Source organism: Plodia interpunctella, chromosome 14, assembly GCF_027563975.2.
Source record: "Plodia interpunctella isolate USDA-ARS_2022_Savannah chromosome 14, ilPloInte3.2, whole genome shotgun sequence".
Taxonomy (NCBI): domain Eukaryota; kingdom Metazoa; phylum Arthropoda; class Insecta; order Lepidoptera; family Pyralidae; genus Plodia; species Plodia interpunctella.
In genome coordinates this window covers 9,535,655-9,551,413 of record NC_071307.1, presented here as the reverse complement: position 1 = coordinate 9,551,413, position 15,759 = coordinate 9,535,655, and the positions used below count along the sequence as shown (strand labels likewise).

The following is a 15,759-nucleotide window of genomic DNA, read 5'->3' as shown; positions in this document are numbered from 1 at the left end:
ATTTTTTTTTTATCTAATATCACTTCATTTACATAGAACACAGCAATATTTAATTATTTAAATGTACAAAAATATCTTAACTAGATTTGAGCGCACATCCAGATTCTCTCTCTCTCTCTCTCTCTCTCTGTCTCATCTGACTGTTTTCCGGTACTTCTTCAGCATCTACTAATTGATTCAAATTCAAATTCAAAATTCTTTATTCAATTTAGGATGATATACATCACTTATTGACGTCAAAAAAATTACTTAAACTAAGTCTACTGCCGGCTTCCAAAGCGCAAGTGAAGAAGAAGCGGCGCAACAAACTTCACCGCAGCCTTTTCTCCAAGAACTTCAATTAACAAATATAGGTCTTATACATATATTGATTGATTGTTAGTAGTTAGAGCGGATTGACATAGTTAGTAATTAGTCCCTGTCAATTTTGAAGAAATGAGGCTATGGATTTTTGGATTTCCATTTAGATGCATTACGCTAAAAAAAATTGAAAATCGTTCCTTCGTCATGCGAGGTGATTGTGTGTACAATGTGACTCTCTTGATCTTCCATCGGCCCCTTTTTCCTTCCACCTTTCCTTCCATAATATATCTAAAGAAGGCATCGTGTCGTATTAAGTGTCCTAACATTATACCTCTTCTATTTACAATATGTTCTATTCTAAAATAACTCGTCCAATGTGAATATTGTCAATTGTTAGTGTCGTCGATCGTATGTAACTGTATTTGATGGTCGCAACTCAATGATTGTTCGCTTATGCGATCATAATATATGAGGAAGACATCGAATTCCCATCCCTTACAGTTATTTATAAATTTTATAGTGTTATCTATGTTGTTTACTTTATAGTCTTTGTAATCAAATTGAGGAAATTTAATTTGAATCAGTTGCCTGTAAATGGCATCTGCAGTCATTCAGTCAAGAACCTTTCCGAAATGATACTCTCTCTCTCTCTCTCTTGTCTGAGCGTTTTCTCGGTTCCTTCCTCAGCCGTTGAGTATCGGAGCCCAGGGTCTCCCACTTTTTCGTCTCCACTTCACACGGTCGTCAACATCCCTAGTTGTCAGACTAATTTACCATAGGCTTATTGTAAGGCTACTGTTTCTATGCTTTTAGTATCGGGAAACAATTAGCTGAACCAAGTAAGTAGGTAAGTTAGCAAGTAGTGTATAGTAGTAGTGATGAGTATTATTGGCGTTGAATTATAAATTTGCTTTAAATAAATATGTGAGATACGGGCCTGGAGAGTATTTGTGAAGATATAATTATTTTCCATAAAGCTTTCATTTAACTTGCAATGTACTTAACTTCTAGATGGCTTTTGCCGGTCTCTTCATCAAAGTAACCGCACCAGCCTTACAGGCAGTCGCTGCTATGTGGGATGGAGCTACTGTATCCCCACGCACGTCGCATCCCACACCAACAACCGTCCATTCCTCCTCGGAATGAGCGGTAATAATTATTTAATTTTTCCATTTTATCAATTTGGAAGGAACTCACTTCTTGTCCCTTTTTCCGGTGAACACGACCAACTAGAGACGATTTATTGAATCATTTATCAAACCACGGCCATAACACGTTCACGTCTACTATAAACGATTAATTGTCGCTCTTGAGCATACTGACATAAAATATATAGTGCGCAGATATGGATCTTCATATGCCTGTCCTTTGGAGGGGGCAAAATGAAAGAGCACTGGCTAGATATCGTCAAAGAGGTCATGCTTGCCAACGCTCCGACAACTAAGAATACCGAAGACGAAGTAGAGAAAAAGTAGGAAAACGGTCTTTGGGCTCCGACGCTCTGTAGTTGCGGAAGGAAACAAGAAAATGTGTTATCTGTGCGTTTTCCTGGTTGTCTGAGTTCAAGTTCAAATTCAAAATTCTTTATTCAAATTAGGATGATATACATCACATCACTTATTGACTTCAAAAAATTACTTAAACTAAGTCTACTGCCGACTTCACATCAGATTATATACTTATATATAATAGCCAAGCTTGTGGTGTGGCTTAAAAAATTGCATGGTTCTGTTTACTATATGTTTTTTAATGTACAAATAATAAATCTCCAGTAGTGCTCCAATTAGGAGCAGAAAGAATTCCCTAATGAATACACTCGCAACATGAACCCTTCGGCATCTGTGAAACAGCAAAACGCATCGACTTTTTTTTAAAAATTTTACGACCATGGCAATCGCACATTTTAGCCACGTAAGGACATTCAATCTTTATTATTTCATGGTTATGTCCTTTTGTTAAAATAGTTACATGTCTTAATAGCCAAGGGGTATGTGCAATGTATCTTTAGATGACCATTCCCGTGGGAATGTCAGGATAAGAGTAGCCTATAGCGTTGTGGAAGAAATTAAATACTTTATAACTTATCTAGTATCTAGGAAACTCTAATCATTCATTCAGAAATTAGACTTCGCAGCCACTTTTCTCGTCATATTCTTAATTAAATAATACCAAAGCTACAAATTACTTGCATTTCGGAACGACCATTGCTGAGAAGAAATGCCAAAACAAATTCATTTACAGTGTTGGTCCATATCATGCCAGAAGGGCTTAACATTTCTTTCATATATAATTGTTTCCCAGTAATATATCACACATAAAGTACAAGGGCAATAAACAACGGAAATATATTATGATTACGATGATCTAATGCTGATTTGAACTATAATGACGACCTCGGTGGCGCAGTGGTAAAGTGCTTGCCTCTGAACCGAGAGGTCCCGGGTTCGATCCCCGGTCGGGTCATGATGGAAAATGATCTTTTTCTGATTGACCCGGGTCTTGGATGTTTATCTATATATGTATTTGTTATAAAATATAGTATCGTTGAGTTAGTAAACCATAACACAAGTCTCGAACTTACTTTGGGGCTAGCTCAATCTGTGTGATTTGTCCTAATATATTTATTTATTTATTTATTTATTTATTTATTTATTTATTTATTTATTTATTTAAAATGATGGGATGTTGATGAGAATTCTGCATCAGTCAGTCAGATTAATTATTTGTAATTTAGTGCAAAAACTATAATAAACTATAATATAGAATCGAAGAATATAAGTATGCAAATTGTTATAATTAAATTTAGTAAAATATTAGCGTTTTATTATTGGTTTCCAATTCTATAAACTGACAAGTTCACATCATTCTAAGCCGTTGCTGATGTAGGTATAGGGCATAGGGTTAATTATCTGCTATTGATTGTGCCAAAATGTTTGTTGTAAAAGTTAAAGAAGTTAAAGAACAAATAAATACCAGTTTCCTCATGTGTGGGAACCCTATTTCTGCCATATGCTCTTGGAGACATCAAAGTTCGCCGCAGATGGCCGTGTCCATAATAACTTTTAATGGATTTAAACGGACGTGAGCAGATATAGTCGTGTCTAAACAAGCGCCAGGCCAGAACTGGACTTATTACAATTTGTCCAATTTCAGACCTATAGACAGTTATATTTAACTGGTTAATGTTCGAGTTCCGAAGGTGACTACAATAAAGCAGCTATATCTAATGCCAGCTCCTATACTGTCACCGTACTCAGAGACGCTAATGCGTGAACATAGCGTAATTAGTATGAGTGTATTTATTTATCGCAATGAAACACCAGCAATGTATACAGAATCCCCCTGTGTGGAGCCGGCATAAAAATGGCCAACAATTAACGGCTCACACTAAACACTACGCTTGAGTCTTAGATTCGACCTAAACACAGGAACAATCACAACACAACTACAACCAGCAATACGTCCAACAAAGCGAAACGTCTAATGAACAATCTGCCTAGCAATATGCCCGTGTAACAAAACGTATCAAGAGGTCTGAATAACAAAACGCCTATTTAGGAAATCGACAGTTTTTCATTATGTACACTTGGACATAATTGCTAGTAAAAGTCTAAAAAAAAAAAACAATATTTAACCAGAGACAACTAAGTACTTTACTTAGTTTACATAAACTTGAGAAAGAAAAGAACTTTAAAACAGTGTCAACGCATAATTTCGCGAAAAACGCCCATATAAGGAAAACGGCAGTGAAATTCAAAGTCTCTGCCTACCCCCTAAGGATTAACAAGCATCGCATATTTTATGCGCTCGGCGCATTTACAAAAGTTGTCCTGTTCCATCTATCTTTAGAAAACGAGATAAATTAATGAATAAGCTATACGGAACAGACAAGCATTGCTTATTCCAGACGCAAGATGTGGAGATCACAAAACTGCAACTCTTTAGCATTAGCCGCTCATACACATTAGAATCGTAGTTTGTGTCGTCGCGTTGCGCTCTCCACCTCATCTCACAGCCCGTGAAGATATAAATAATATTATAATATATTACAATAAGATATATAAAAATCTGCGCGGGGAGGTCAATATGAGAAAGATTAATATTACAAGCTTTTATTTACTTTCCGATGTCTGATTGTAATCAAATTCGACGACCTCGGTGGCGAATTGGTAAAGTTCTTGCCTCTGAACCGAGAGGTCCCGGGTTCGATCACCGGTCAGATCATGATGGAAAATGATCTTTTTCTGATTGGCCCGAGTCTTGGATGTTTATCTGTATATGTATAACGGATTTTTACTCACATACGAAGTTGTAATGTTATAAAATATAGTATCGTTGAGTTAGTATCCCATAACACAAGTCTAGAACTTACTTTGGGGCCTGCTCAATCTGTGTGATTTGTGCTAATATATTTATTTATTTATATTTAAATCTAGACTTGCAAGTTAAATTTATCCTACTTTTAGATGTCCTAATTAGTTGAAATTTCCCATCTCACTTCAGTTTCCATGACAATGCATTATTATGATAAGCATGACCAGAGATGATGCACCCAGGATCGGCTGCCAACGAGGGAACTCCTCAACGGTTTTTAGCACAGCATGTATTTTGTGTCAGGCGTTCCATGGCATAAGATCTCTCTGACGACAATAAAAACTTGTGGAAAAATTACATTATTGTAAAAAAAAAACTGGTTTTCCATCTTTACCAGACCGGGGATCGAACCCGGATCTGTGCCAGAACCTCGAAGTATACCAGTCCTATACACAGTTGATCATTAGGCGACAGAGGTTATCTATCAAGTATCTACGCCGCATCTTACTTTTGTAGGTGTTAGTCCTGTACAATTTTTATATTGTCCCAACGATTTATCCGTCTGTGTTCACGGGAATCTTTAATTGAACTGTAAATTTACCTGTACGGGTCACGATGACTTTATTACCGATATAATACTTTACTTGGAAATTATATCGTACACCGTGCTACTTATTTATAAATTGCATAAGAATTTATAGCATTATATTTAATGAAAGTATTTTAAGTGCTTTTGATAAAGCTTTCATTGACTTATGCGGCTTTCGCGAGCTTTATTAAAACCAGAGCGGTGGTGGTGTAATGGTTAAGTCCCCCGCCTGAGGATCGAAAGATCCCAGGTATGAATCCTACTCGTGCCACATGAGTTTGTATACCAATCTGACTCATGTATAGTAGTTTTCATAGACCACCACTTGCTTCCGGTGAAGGAAAAACATCGTGAGGAAACCTGCACACTGGTTGATTCTTATTAATTTGTAAGTGAAACGGAGAAGGCAATGGCAAACCACTCCATTAATAATGCCAAGATAGTTGTTACGTGTGTTTCATTCCATTTAATGATGAAGAGAAGAGACATTTGAATGAAATCAATTATTGTGAGATTTTTCTGTTTATGTTGTTTTGCACTTGACATAGCGTTTATGGCGAGGCCGAGGCATTGCTCCGTGAATTGAGTCTGAAGGCAATGGCCTTTCTCTACTCTTGGCACTGTCAACCCCGTAAATGATAAAGATGCGATACTATATCTGTTTCAAAAGTCATCCACAGGAAGATGTGGACTGGTTCTCTTCTAAGGCGGAGTCACACGTCACATTTTGTTGTTATTGCACTCAAAATATATGTTTATTTATAAGTACATTGTAAGCATAAGACTTTATAACAAAGTACATTGTTATAAATAAACAGTATCGTAATACTAAGTAAGCAGTTTGCCTCACATTCAGTTCAGGGGGCTTACCATCATCTCTTAACGCGATCCACTTTACGACCTAAACTGAACTGCATCGCAAATTAGTACCATCGACTTAATTTTTTGTATGAATGCGATTCATTTTAAGTGCCTAAAGTGAACCGAGTTGCATTGGAATCGTTCTGTGAAAGTTGATGGTAGGCCTGCTGATAACTTAAGCGAGCGCATTTATCAATCAACATGATTATTTCCAGAATGGATGCACCGCGCTGCAGCGGGCGGCTGCCGACGGTCACGTGGAGGTAGTGCAACTGTTGCTGCAACACGGCGCCGACCCCAACAAACAGGATCATGTTGTGAGTTTACCGATTCTCTCTCTCTCTCTTCGCGTTGCATCCGGAGTGTCGCCGCGAAGCCTTGAGTCAGCGTAAGAAATCGACCCGAAAATGTTAAAGAATTGGCTGTGATTTTGCAACCGACTACTTGACGTTAACCTTCCTTGAGATTGCTATAGTTGCCTATCAGCCGCTAAGGCTACGTGTCATCTATCTCCTTGGACTAAGGTATCCCTTAGTCGCCTCGTACGACACGGGAGGATATAGAGTGGTCCTAGGTATTCTAATTTGGAACAACACGCCACGTGTTATCAACAATACAGACATTATAATAACACTCCAATTTCACATTAGTTACTTGGCCTCCTAAATTATTATATAATTGTTTTTTTTTTTCAACTATAAAATTGTTTTCGTGACTGAGATATAAAAAAAGCTAAATGGAAGCTGAATGGAGGAAATTCCCACATCGCATCTTCTTCTTCATAGCGTTAACGTAACTAAACTTAAACTATAAGTTGGACTACTATAACTATCCAGTCTGTAAAAAGTAAACGAACCATTGGAGTGCGTAACAATACGCCAAGAAGAATACAAACCGCGGGCAAATTTTTCAATAAAGCCTGTGCTTCTTTCAGCAAATCTTTACAGTAACAAGACCAATCCATACAAAATGCCAGATTCATGGAAAATCTGTTAAAGTACTTTCTGGAATATTAAATAAACATTTTCTATTTTCAGCACGGCAACACAGCGACCCACGAAGCCGCATGGAAGGGCTATTCCCGCTGCGTGGCGGTCCTCGCCGCTGGTGGCGCAGCGCTTCAGGCCAAGAACGCTGGCGGCTTCACCCCTCTACACCTCGCTTGCCAGAACGGCCATAACCAGTCGTGTAGGGAGCTACTTCTGGCAGGGGCATCGCCCGATGACCAAAACAATGTAAGTTGTTCATCATGTAGTAAACATACTTCTCTTCAGAATAATGTATAACTATTTTATTCCTACTGAACTATCCCTGCTGTTTGGTATTATGGTTGACTGGTAGAGAATGCTGTCCATAATTTGTACATAATTTGTTGTAATATTGTGCAATAAAGTGTTAAATAAGCAAACATTATATATTTTTCAGTATGGCGACACGTCCTTGCACACGGCGGCTCGCTATGGCCACGCGGGCGTCACACGCATCCTCATCTCCGCGCAGTGCCGCGTCTCCGACCAAAACAAGAATGGAGACACAGCCCTGCACATAGCGGCCGCTATGGGCCGACGGAAACTAACCAGAATACTCCTAGAAGCCGGCTGCGACAAATCCTTGAAGAACCATCAAGGAGAAACCGCTAGAGACATCGCTTCAAGAAAGGACTTGCAAGAAATCATCAATATACTTAACACCCCAGTCGCGAAACAACCTAAGAAGAAGGAAAAAAGAGATAAAAGCAAAGAAAGATCGTTAGACGAACCTGATGATGGAAAAAAGAAGAAGGATAAGGACAAGAAGAAAAAGAACGTCCATTTCGAAACGCCTAACGTTTCTGTGCCTTGGTCTCCGTATGGATGTCATTATTACCCTGATACTAAGTTTTTCCCCAAACCTAAGCTCAGCTCTCTACCCACCGAACCTCTGAAGAAAGGCGAGCAATACTACTTAGATTTGGCGGGAAATATCAAAAAGGGTCCCATCGGTTCCGGGTATACTTGTTATTGCGCGCCGTTCTTCAAACACATGGAAGATAAATTGAACGAGGATAAGAAAGATTTGAAACGACACATAGATCGAGCTCATGAGCGATTGGATCAAAAAGTCACAGATTTGGAAATGAAAACCCAAGGACAAATATCCGAGTTGACACGATTCGTTGCAGCAGAGCGGGCGATGTGCAAAGAAAGGCATAAACATCTAGAACATTGGTTGACAAGAGGCATGATGTTCAGGGCTTCTGAAAGGGTACGGAAGTTGGATTACAGTCCGAAGGGTTCTTTGGATATTGCGCCACTGAAGAGGACAAGAAGTTTGGAAATACTTGATTCCCACGCGGAAGAATGGAGTAAAGTTCATAGAATAATAGAGAGCTTCAATCAAAACACAGAACAATATGAGACTAACGCCAAAGATCTGAACGAGAAAATCAAAGCTACTTCGAAGAGTACAGAGATTTTGGATACGAGAAGATCGCCCGAGAGTCCTAGACGGAGATATTTGCTTAAGAATTCTAGGAGTACTGATCATCTAGATTCAGGTCCAAGTAGAAGTTCAAGATCGACTCATACCTCTGTTTCACATGCTAGTCCTGTCCTAGACAGTAATTTACAAAGTATTACAGCAGAAATTCATGTAAAAGGTTCCAATAAGATATCAGTTTCCCAATCACCGGTATCAATGGAAGTACAACAATATAACGAGCGATACAGATCTCCTAGTCGACAATCTAACGTACAATCTCCGAGTGGAAGCCAGAGACTGCCAGAATGTAGGACCAGTGATGCTGAAGGCGATAGAAAAACTCCCACAAATGTACCTGTGTGGAAGAGCCAAGTCCTTCAAAGAACAGCTGATGATATTAGAAAAAGAGTAATTCTTGAAAAAGAAATGTCTGATGTCATAGCTCGAGGAAAGGCTATGGACATATCACAAGATGGATATGTAAGGCTGAGAAAGCAAATGAGTGATCCAAGAGACCAGAATGTGGATAGAGGGCCGAGAAAGTCTGTACAGGAACTAGTAGCACAGGTTGAAATTCAACAAAGATGTCAGTCACCGGAGCCTTGCGTAATGCCTCTACCTCGAAAGATGACGCCCACCGAAATTCCAGAAGTTATAAGTCCAGTCCAGCCGTCATGTGGTATCCTAAAGATGCCACAACAGCCACTAAGACCCGCACCGGTGCTAAAGGAAAAGCCACCGAAAACCAAACGCTTTAGTTTACACAATCTTATACCTTTCCCCACCAGGAAGACTTTCCAACCCCCGCCCAAAGACAACGGCAACAACTCTGAAAGTAGCGACGAAGAAGACAATCCAATCCGAAGTTCCAACCAGCCTGGACCCATGAGAAATGCCAACTTATTGCAGACATTACCGATGCCCAACTTCGAGACTATGTCAAACAAATCCCCCTCCCCCGCGCCACATAACCATCCAAACCAAAATGTTTCTTATACTCATGACATAAGACCCATGATCCCTAAAGACGCCTACTTTCACGAGATACCAAACAGACAGATTCCACACCAAATGCCATACAGAGACATGGAAAATGGTCTACCGTTACCCCAATATAATGCAAACCTTCCTCAGTTTGATTATAACGAAACGGGTCTACCACAAAACCAAATACAGGGTCGGAACAGGAATCCTTTGTACCACCACCAGACTGGAGTTTTCGACGCGATGATGCAGGATCATATCTTGAGAGAAATGGAGCGTATTCCTCATTGCTACAGTGAACATTTGGATCAGAACACGGAGATAGAAATCGCGAAGCAAGACGATCACTTTCGCGGCTACTACGATAACCGCCCACCAATGTATCCCCACTACGGAGGAAAACCAGTCCCAATGAATCGGAAACCTACTCCCGACCACAATTTGTTACACAGCAGGCTGCAGTCGTTGGCTATTAATACGAATCTGACGGAGACGCAAAGCCAGGCGGATCGCGAATCCCATAATGATTCAGGGTATAGTACGAAGGTGTACGGGAGCTCTCAAGGGCCGTCGCCAAGTTTGTCAGGACACGCTGAAGGGTCAGATAATCTTTCCGGCCAGAGGATCAATATGTCCCACGGAAAAGGCCATATTGGGACTTCCAGTTTGGTATGAATATCGATTGTTTATTCGTATCTATAGTATGGCTACCTATCATACCGGATTAAAAAACGCCAACTTTGCAAGACTTGTTATTAATATTTATCTTTAATTTGCAATTTTATAAATTATGGAGTAACATCACGATCACTCCACATGATTACGTCACATTATTCTACACGATTTAACCAACGTTTTTAAAATTGATAATGTTCTAAAGTACTTATCACCACGACACCAATACTAAATCACACATTATATTGTACCAAGTTACAAATAAACCTCATAATTAGCAATAGATTTCACTTCGAATGTTTAATTAAATAAATGACAGCCACTAAGCGCCTAATAAGTAACTTCATTTTTATCAATCTTTTATTTCATAGCGAAAATTAATAAAAATGTAAATTGGCACAATTTGCTAAAGTGCGCTTTTTAAGTATATTAGATACCGTAAATCACCCTATATACAGTGATGACACTGTTGACATAAACTACAAAGTATACAACACAGCAAATAAGTGTTTTCGGTTGGATATTATTACTAATCATACTATTAGTCACTCTTAGGAGCGTAGCAAAAGGCAGGCCGCCCCTGGCGACCTTATTATAAGGACGACACCAGTCCCTTTTAGTGTGTTCATTGCCAGTTTGGTGAATCTTAACAAGAATAACAATGATGTTTTACATAATTTTGAAATACTTTTCGGTTTTTCTCATTAACAGCAAAGGTTTTTATGACTTCAAAGGGGCGGCTACTTATGATTCCGTGTTGTTGTAGCCCAGGGCAACAATTGCCCACGCTACGCTACCGCTCGCAAAAAACAAATTTTACTTAAATGAAGTGTAAAGACTAAAATTTAAGTGCCTTTTTAGACTTTGCATCACGCAGGATTTTACAATAAAAATATACACACAGACTGACAACTTTGAAATTATAATATAGTACAAATATTTTAAATATATGCGATGCCATGTATCACAATATTTATTAATTAAGTAAATATAATATATTTTAGTGTTCCCTGTTTCAAATGTAAATTTGCTGTGTGCTTTCTGCCAATTTTTGAAATCTGTGTTTGCGTGTGAAATAGATATTTATTGTGTTTATATTATGTATCATTTTGTACGTACTTATGGATATTTTTTTACTGATTGAATCTAATAAAATGCACTTCAGAAGTGTCACAACTAATATTTGTTTTTTTTTTAATAGTTATTGCCATAGACATAAAGTAGGTATAGCAATGTAGTACCTCCTTTAAAAAGTTCTCATATTTTTCTCAAACTTAGTAAAATCAAATCAAATCATTTACCTTACCTAGTCCCATCATCTGGGGTCGGCACAAAATGGCTGTTCCCTCCCTGTTAAAAAATCAAAGATAAGTGAAATCAGGGGTTCAACAGTATGTCGTAAGAAAACAACATTTTAAACTTATTTACTTTTTTAATTAATCTTAATCTAATATATTTATGTCTACAAATTAATAGCCCTGTCGCCCCAACATCTTTCCCTATAGAACTCTTTAATACTACTATGATACAACGGTATTCCGCTTAGCACCGAACTTTTCGCGCCAACAATTTTGACAGCGACATAATCGCCCGGTTTTGGCGCCCTTTTGCCGCCATCTTGGTCTAGCACCTCCATTTTGTCGAACAGTACTTTCAAATAAAACTCGTTTCTGCCTACTATTTGGCCGGTTTTCTTGGCGATTCCCTCCACTAGGACTAAATGTGTGGCGCCAATTTCTTTTTCGTTGAGTATTTGACATTTTCGTCTATATACTTCAATCATAAGACTGTGGCGCTCTTTTTTCACTGCCTCGGGGACGTCGTCTTTGTATCGGCGGTACGCTGTGGTTTTCTGCAAGAAAAGAGCAGCATTTAAAGCAATCTCTAGCATGCTTGGAAAAGGATAAAGTTGTTTGGGTAAAGTTGGCGTAATTTCATTGAAATTTCGCGGCCATTTCACGTATGATTTTCGTATGACTTTTTTTATGTAATTTTTTACAAAGGGTCTTTTTATTCATTCTTATTTCAGGAATAGTTTGGCACTCACCTCCCTCATGCTGTAAGGAAACAGGAAGGCCATGTTGTACCCCACTATCTCCATCAGAGATAGTGTCTCTTGGAACTCTTCCTCGGTCTCACCACAAAACCCACAGATCATGTCTGTCGATAGACCAACTACAACAAAATAAGTTTTTTTTTTTAATGTCATTTTTGACACACGCTTTTAATGTTGTCAGAGTGATCATATTGCATTCAATGTGTGATAAAAAAATCATGAGCGTGCAACACCGTTCAGGAGTTCCCACGTCTGGAGTTGTTCCTGGGTGCACCCTCCGGTTATGCTTATCATTTAGCTTCAATAATGATGACTCATATCCCCAGCTAAGGACCTCGCGGTTGAGACGACCGTCACTGATCAAAATTAGAAATAAAACATTTTCCGACATGAGAGAGAGAGGGAGAGATTCCGCTCACCGCCGTGCACAGTGTCGCGCACCGTGTCCACAAGCTGCAGATAGGCCTCGCGCGAGTGTCCCCTGCGCATGCGCCGCAACACCGCGCTAGACCCAGACTGCGCGGGCAGGTGCAGCAGCTTGCAGATGTTGTCTCGCTCCGATATCACGCGCAAAACCTGTCATGGTCACATCAAAAAATAGTATACACATATATGGACAAATCACACAGATTGTGTTAGTCCCAAATTAAGTTCGAGACTTGTATTATAGTATAGGATATACTTACTTTACTTACAAAACAAAGCCCTCTGCCGCATCCGTCTGTCTGTTTTCGAAAAAGTCATAAACTACTGCATTATTTAGCCAGGATATAAGATGTCACTACACAAAATAAAATTTAGATTATTCTACAGGGGCTTCCTGTGTCATTTGCCAATATCAACCAAGTGCTTCCATAAGTCCTATATAATATTAGGCCAACTCGCAAGTACAGTAATTGTAGTAGTAGATAATAGTTTACCTCGTCGGGAAAATCTTTGGGATGAGCTGCCGTGAACCGTATCCTAATTTCAGGGTCCACCGCCGAAACCCGGTCCAGCAGATCAGCGAACCTCAGACCACCTGTCTTAGTTTTGTACACTGTTTTGAAACCTGTAAACAGTGGCGGATAAACACGATTGTTGCCAGTATGCTATTTAAAATTAAAATTCCGCCCCCATCTGTGCTCTGTATTTCTGTTCTGATACCCTATTTAGCTAGTTTATAATCATATTAATTATTTTGTCACTATAGTGTATGCGACTATATTCACTTCCTCCCCAGTACTGTGATAAGTCATAGCATTGCGAGCGAGCGCTCAGTTGTTTACGAGACGCGAGACGCACGGACGTTGGAGCATCAGTTATGTGGCTGTGATGTACAGTTACGTGCGAGGATGGGGCACTAACCTAGCTAGTATACCACAGTCACTGAAATTACACGATCTCTGTATTATTATTGACTTCTAATATCATTATGTTATTGGTATGAGTGTAAAGTAGACGAAGAAAGGGCAGCCAAAAGACCTAACTACAGAAAAAATATCCTCAAATGAATTAGGAAGTAAGAACGACAATCGATAGCCTTCTGTCTAGATAATATTGACTATTCATTTTTGAGCTATGGCTAGTGGCCCCAAGTAGTGTGTAAGAGAACTCGTGTTGTGCACCTTTTGCCATCTGGGTGTCTTTCTTCTCCGTCGGCTGCGAAATATCTCTGTAACTATTCACGTTCTGCCCCAAAAGCGTGATCTCCTTCACGCCCTGATCTGCGAGATGGCGGACCTCGTCGACTATGGACGTGATTGGTCGAGAGCGCTCGCGGCCGCGGGTGAAAGGGACGATGCAGTATGTACACATGTTGTCGCAGCCGCGCATTATTGAGCTACAAATAGATTAAACTGTCTTTCTCATCTGAGTGTACACTGTGTCTCTATTTATGAATTAATAACTACATTGTTAAAAAGATGGTATTTGTTGGTGTGCCTTTACACAGTCGTCATTCTCGGCTATGAGGTTACAAAGTGAAAATCACAGCTTCATTAAGAAAAGAACTACACAGATACATTTTCAAATCATATATTTGTCACAGAATGATCAGAGCAATGATTTTTATGAATGACATCTTTTTCTGTAGAATGAGTTTTGCAACTCTTGTCTGTCTGCAATCTGTTAAAAATCATATACTAGAGAGAATGATAAGTGGACAATGCTTCTGAAATCTATAAAAAGATAAAAATAAATTTTAAATGAGCTTTAAACTTACATAAACGCTGATACATTGTCCTGATTGAGCCTGACAGGCACCACATCAGCATATGTCTCATCTAATGACAGGAGTACATTGACTGCTGTCTGTCCGCTCTCTGTCAGGGCAAGTAGGCGAGGAAGGTCTCTATAGCTGTCAGGCCCTGCCACTAAGAGGAAGATTCGATTTACAATAATAATAATGTTTATTTACTCAATCCACTTGGACTATTATTTGTCAGTATACAAAGATCTTAAAAATTAATGTTAGTAGATATATTAGCCTACACATGAAAACATGTATCACATTTGTGTGTCTTTGAGTTGATAGAACACTGATACAAATACTAAAAAAGATTTAAAATTTATTAATTGATGTCAATAGTAATTATTATAAATGTGAAAGTGTTTTTGCATTGGATTGAGGTGATTTTCGGTGTGGAGATCCCCAATCAATCCAGTGTGAGAGCTGAAGAATGAAGTAGGCTACTTTGTGACATGGGACAGTTCAGAAAAATACCAATTCTTTCTCTGTACTAAGTTAACTTACCTACATCAACTGCCTTCTCCTTCTCTATCAATTTTTCTTTTAATCTCTCTGCCATGCATCCAAGCAAACCAATTTTCACAGGAGTTTTATTAACCTTCGACTGAGCTCGACGTCGTTTGAACCCTCGTAAATGATCTAAACGGTGCCAAATTTTATTCTCAGCGCCTTCCCTAATAGCACATGTCATAACCAAGAAAATATCTGCGTCCTCTTCGACGTCCGTCTTCTCAAAACCTTCCTTCTTCAAAATAGACCACACAATATCAGTATCATTTAAGTTCATTTGACAACCATAAACATCAAAGAAAATTTTCCTTTTTGAAGTATCTTGAATGTTTTCCGGCAAGTAAGGTATATAAGGGCGTTCAGTCAGGATTGGCTCAGAAGATCCAACGATAAATTCCTTCAAACCAGGACCCTGTTTCAGTTTATTCTTTATCAAAGAATAAACTGTCGGTCTAGATGAATCAGAAGAACATTGACATTTGCTGTACATTTGTTGCGTGGCTGGCTTAAACCAGCGCTGCGAGCGACGTATACATAACATTTTTAATATACTTTACTGTTGTTCCAAAAAACTTTAATTTAATATTAAATAAATACTTCTCAACTCGAACTCATAACATACATAACCTATAAAATATCAGCTGTTCTACCAATTACCCGACTACCTGTCAGTGTTATGTCACTTTGACATGACTTAAGGTGTGACCCAGAAATAATAGAGGGATACCGCCACTGAAGGCCCTTGCCAAATGACCGCAAGTTAGTGAATAGACTATT

At 39.0% G+C, this 15,759-nt stretch overlaps 2 protein-coding genes across 5 annotated transcripts in view; one reads left to right on the top strand and one right to left on the bottom strand.

The window, feature by feature from the left end:
• The window catches only part of dgo (diego), a 112,147-nt gene extending 100,781 nt beyond the window's left edge, over positions 1-11,366 (top strand). For all 4 annotated transcript variants that reach the window (XM_053754402.1, XM_053754403.1, XM_053754401.1 and 1 more), the window contains 3 exons: positions 6,283-6,384; positions 7,105-7,302; positions 7,493-11,366. In XM_053754402.1, coding sequence (XP_053610377.1) covers positions 6,283-6,384; positions 7,105-7,302; positions 7,493-10,186 — 2,994 coding nt within the window. In that variant the 3' untranslated portion in view covers positions 10,187-11,366. The remainder of the gene's footprint in view (positions 1-6,282; positions 6,385-7,104; positions 7,303-7,492) is intronic.
• Positions 11,367-11,598: 232 nt separating this feature from the next.
• On the bottom strand, positions 11,599-15,653 carry LOC128675417 (uncharacterized protein). The gene is made up of 7 exons (XM_053754822.1): positions 14,977-15,653; positions 14,446-14,596; positions 13,850-14,064; positions 13,163-13,293; positions 12,662-12,818; positions 12,234-12,361; positions 11,599-12,038 (listed from the first exon to the last, which is right to left on the bottom strand). The coding sequence occupies exons 1-7, from the start codon at positions 15,521-15,523 to the stop codon at positions 11,649-11,651; spliced, it is 1,719 nt and encodes a 572-aa protein (XP_053610797.1). The 5' UTR covers positions 15,524-15,653; the 3' UTR covers positions 11,599-11,648.
• Positions 15,654-15,759: the final 106 nt, after the last annotated feature.

Excerpts from the sequence above, each read along its gene's own strand:
- LOC128675417 (XM_053754822.1), bottom strand. The coding sequence starts at position 15,523 with ATGTTATGTATACGTCGCTCGCAGCGCTGGTTTAAGCCAGCCACGCAA. Across the intron at positions 14,597-14,976 it reads GGAGAAGGCAGTTGATGTAG|TGGCAGGGCCTGACAGCTAT; the intron begins GTAAGTTAACTT and ends TCTTCCTCTTAG. Across the intron at positions 14,065-14,445 it reads GACAATGTATCAGCGTTTAT|CTCAATAATGCGCGGCTGCG; the intron begins GTAAGTTTAAAG and ends ATCTATTTGTAG.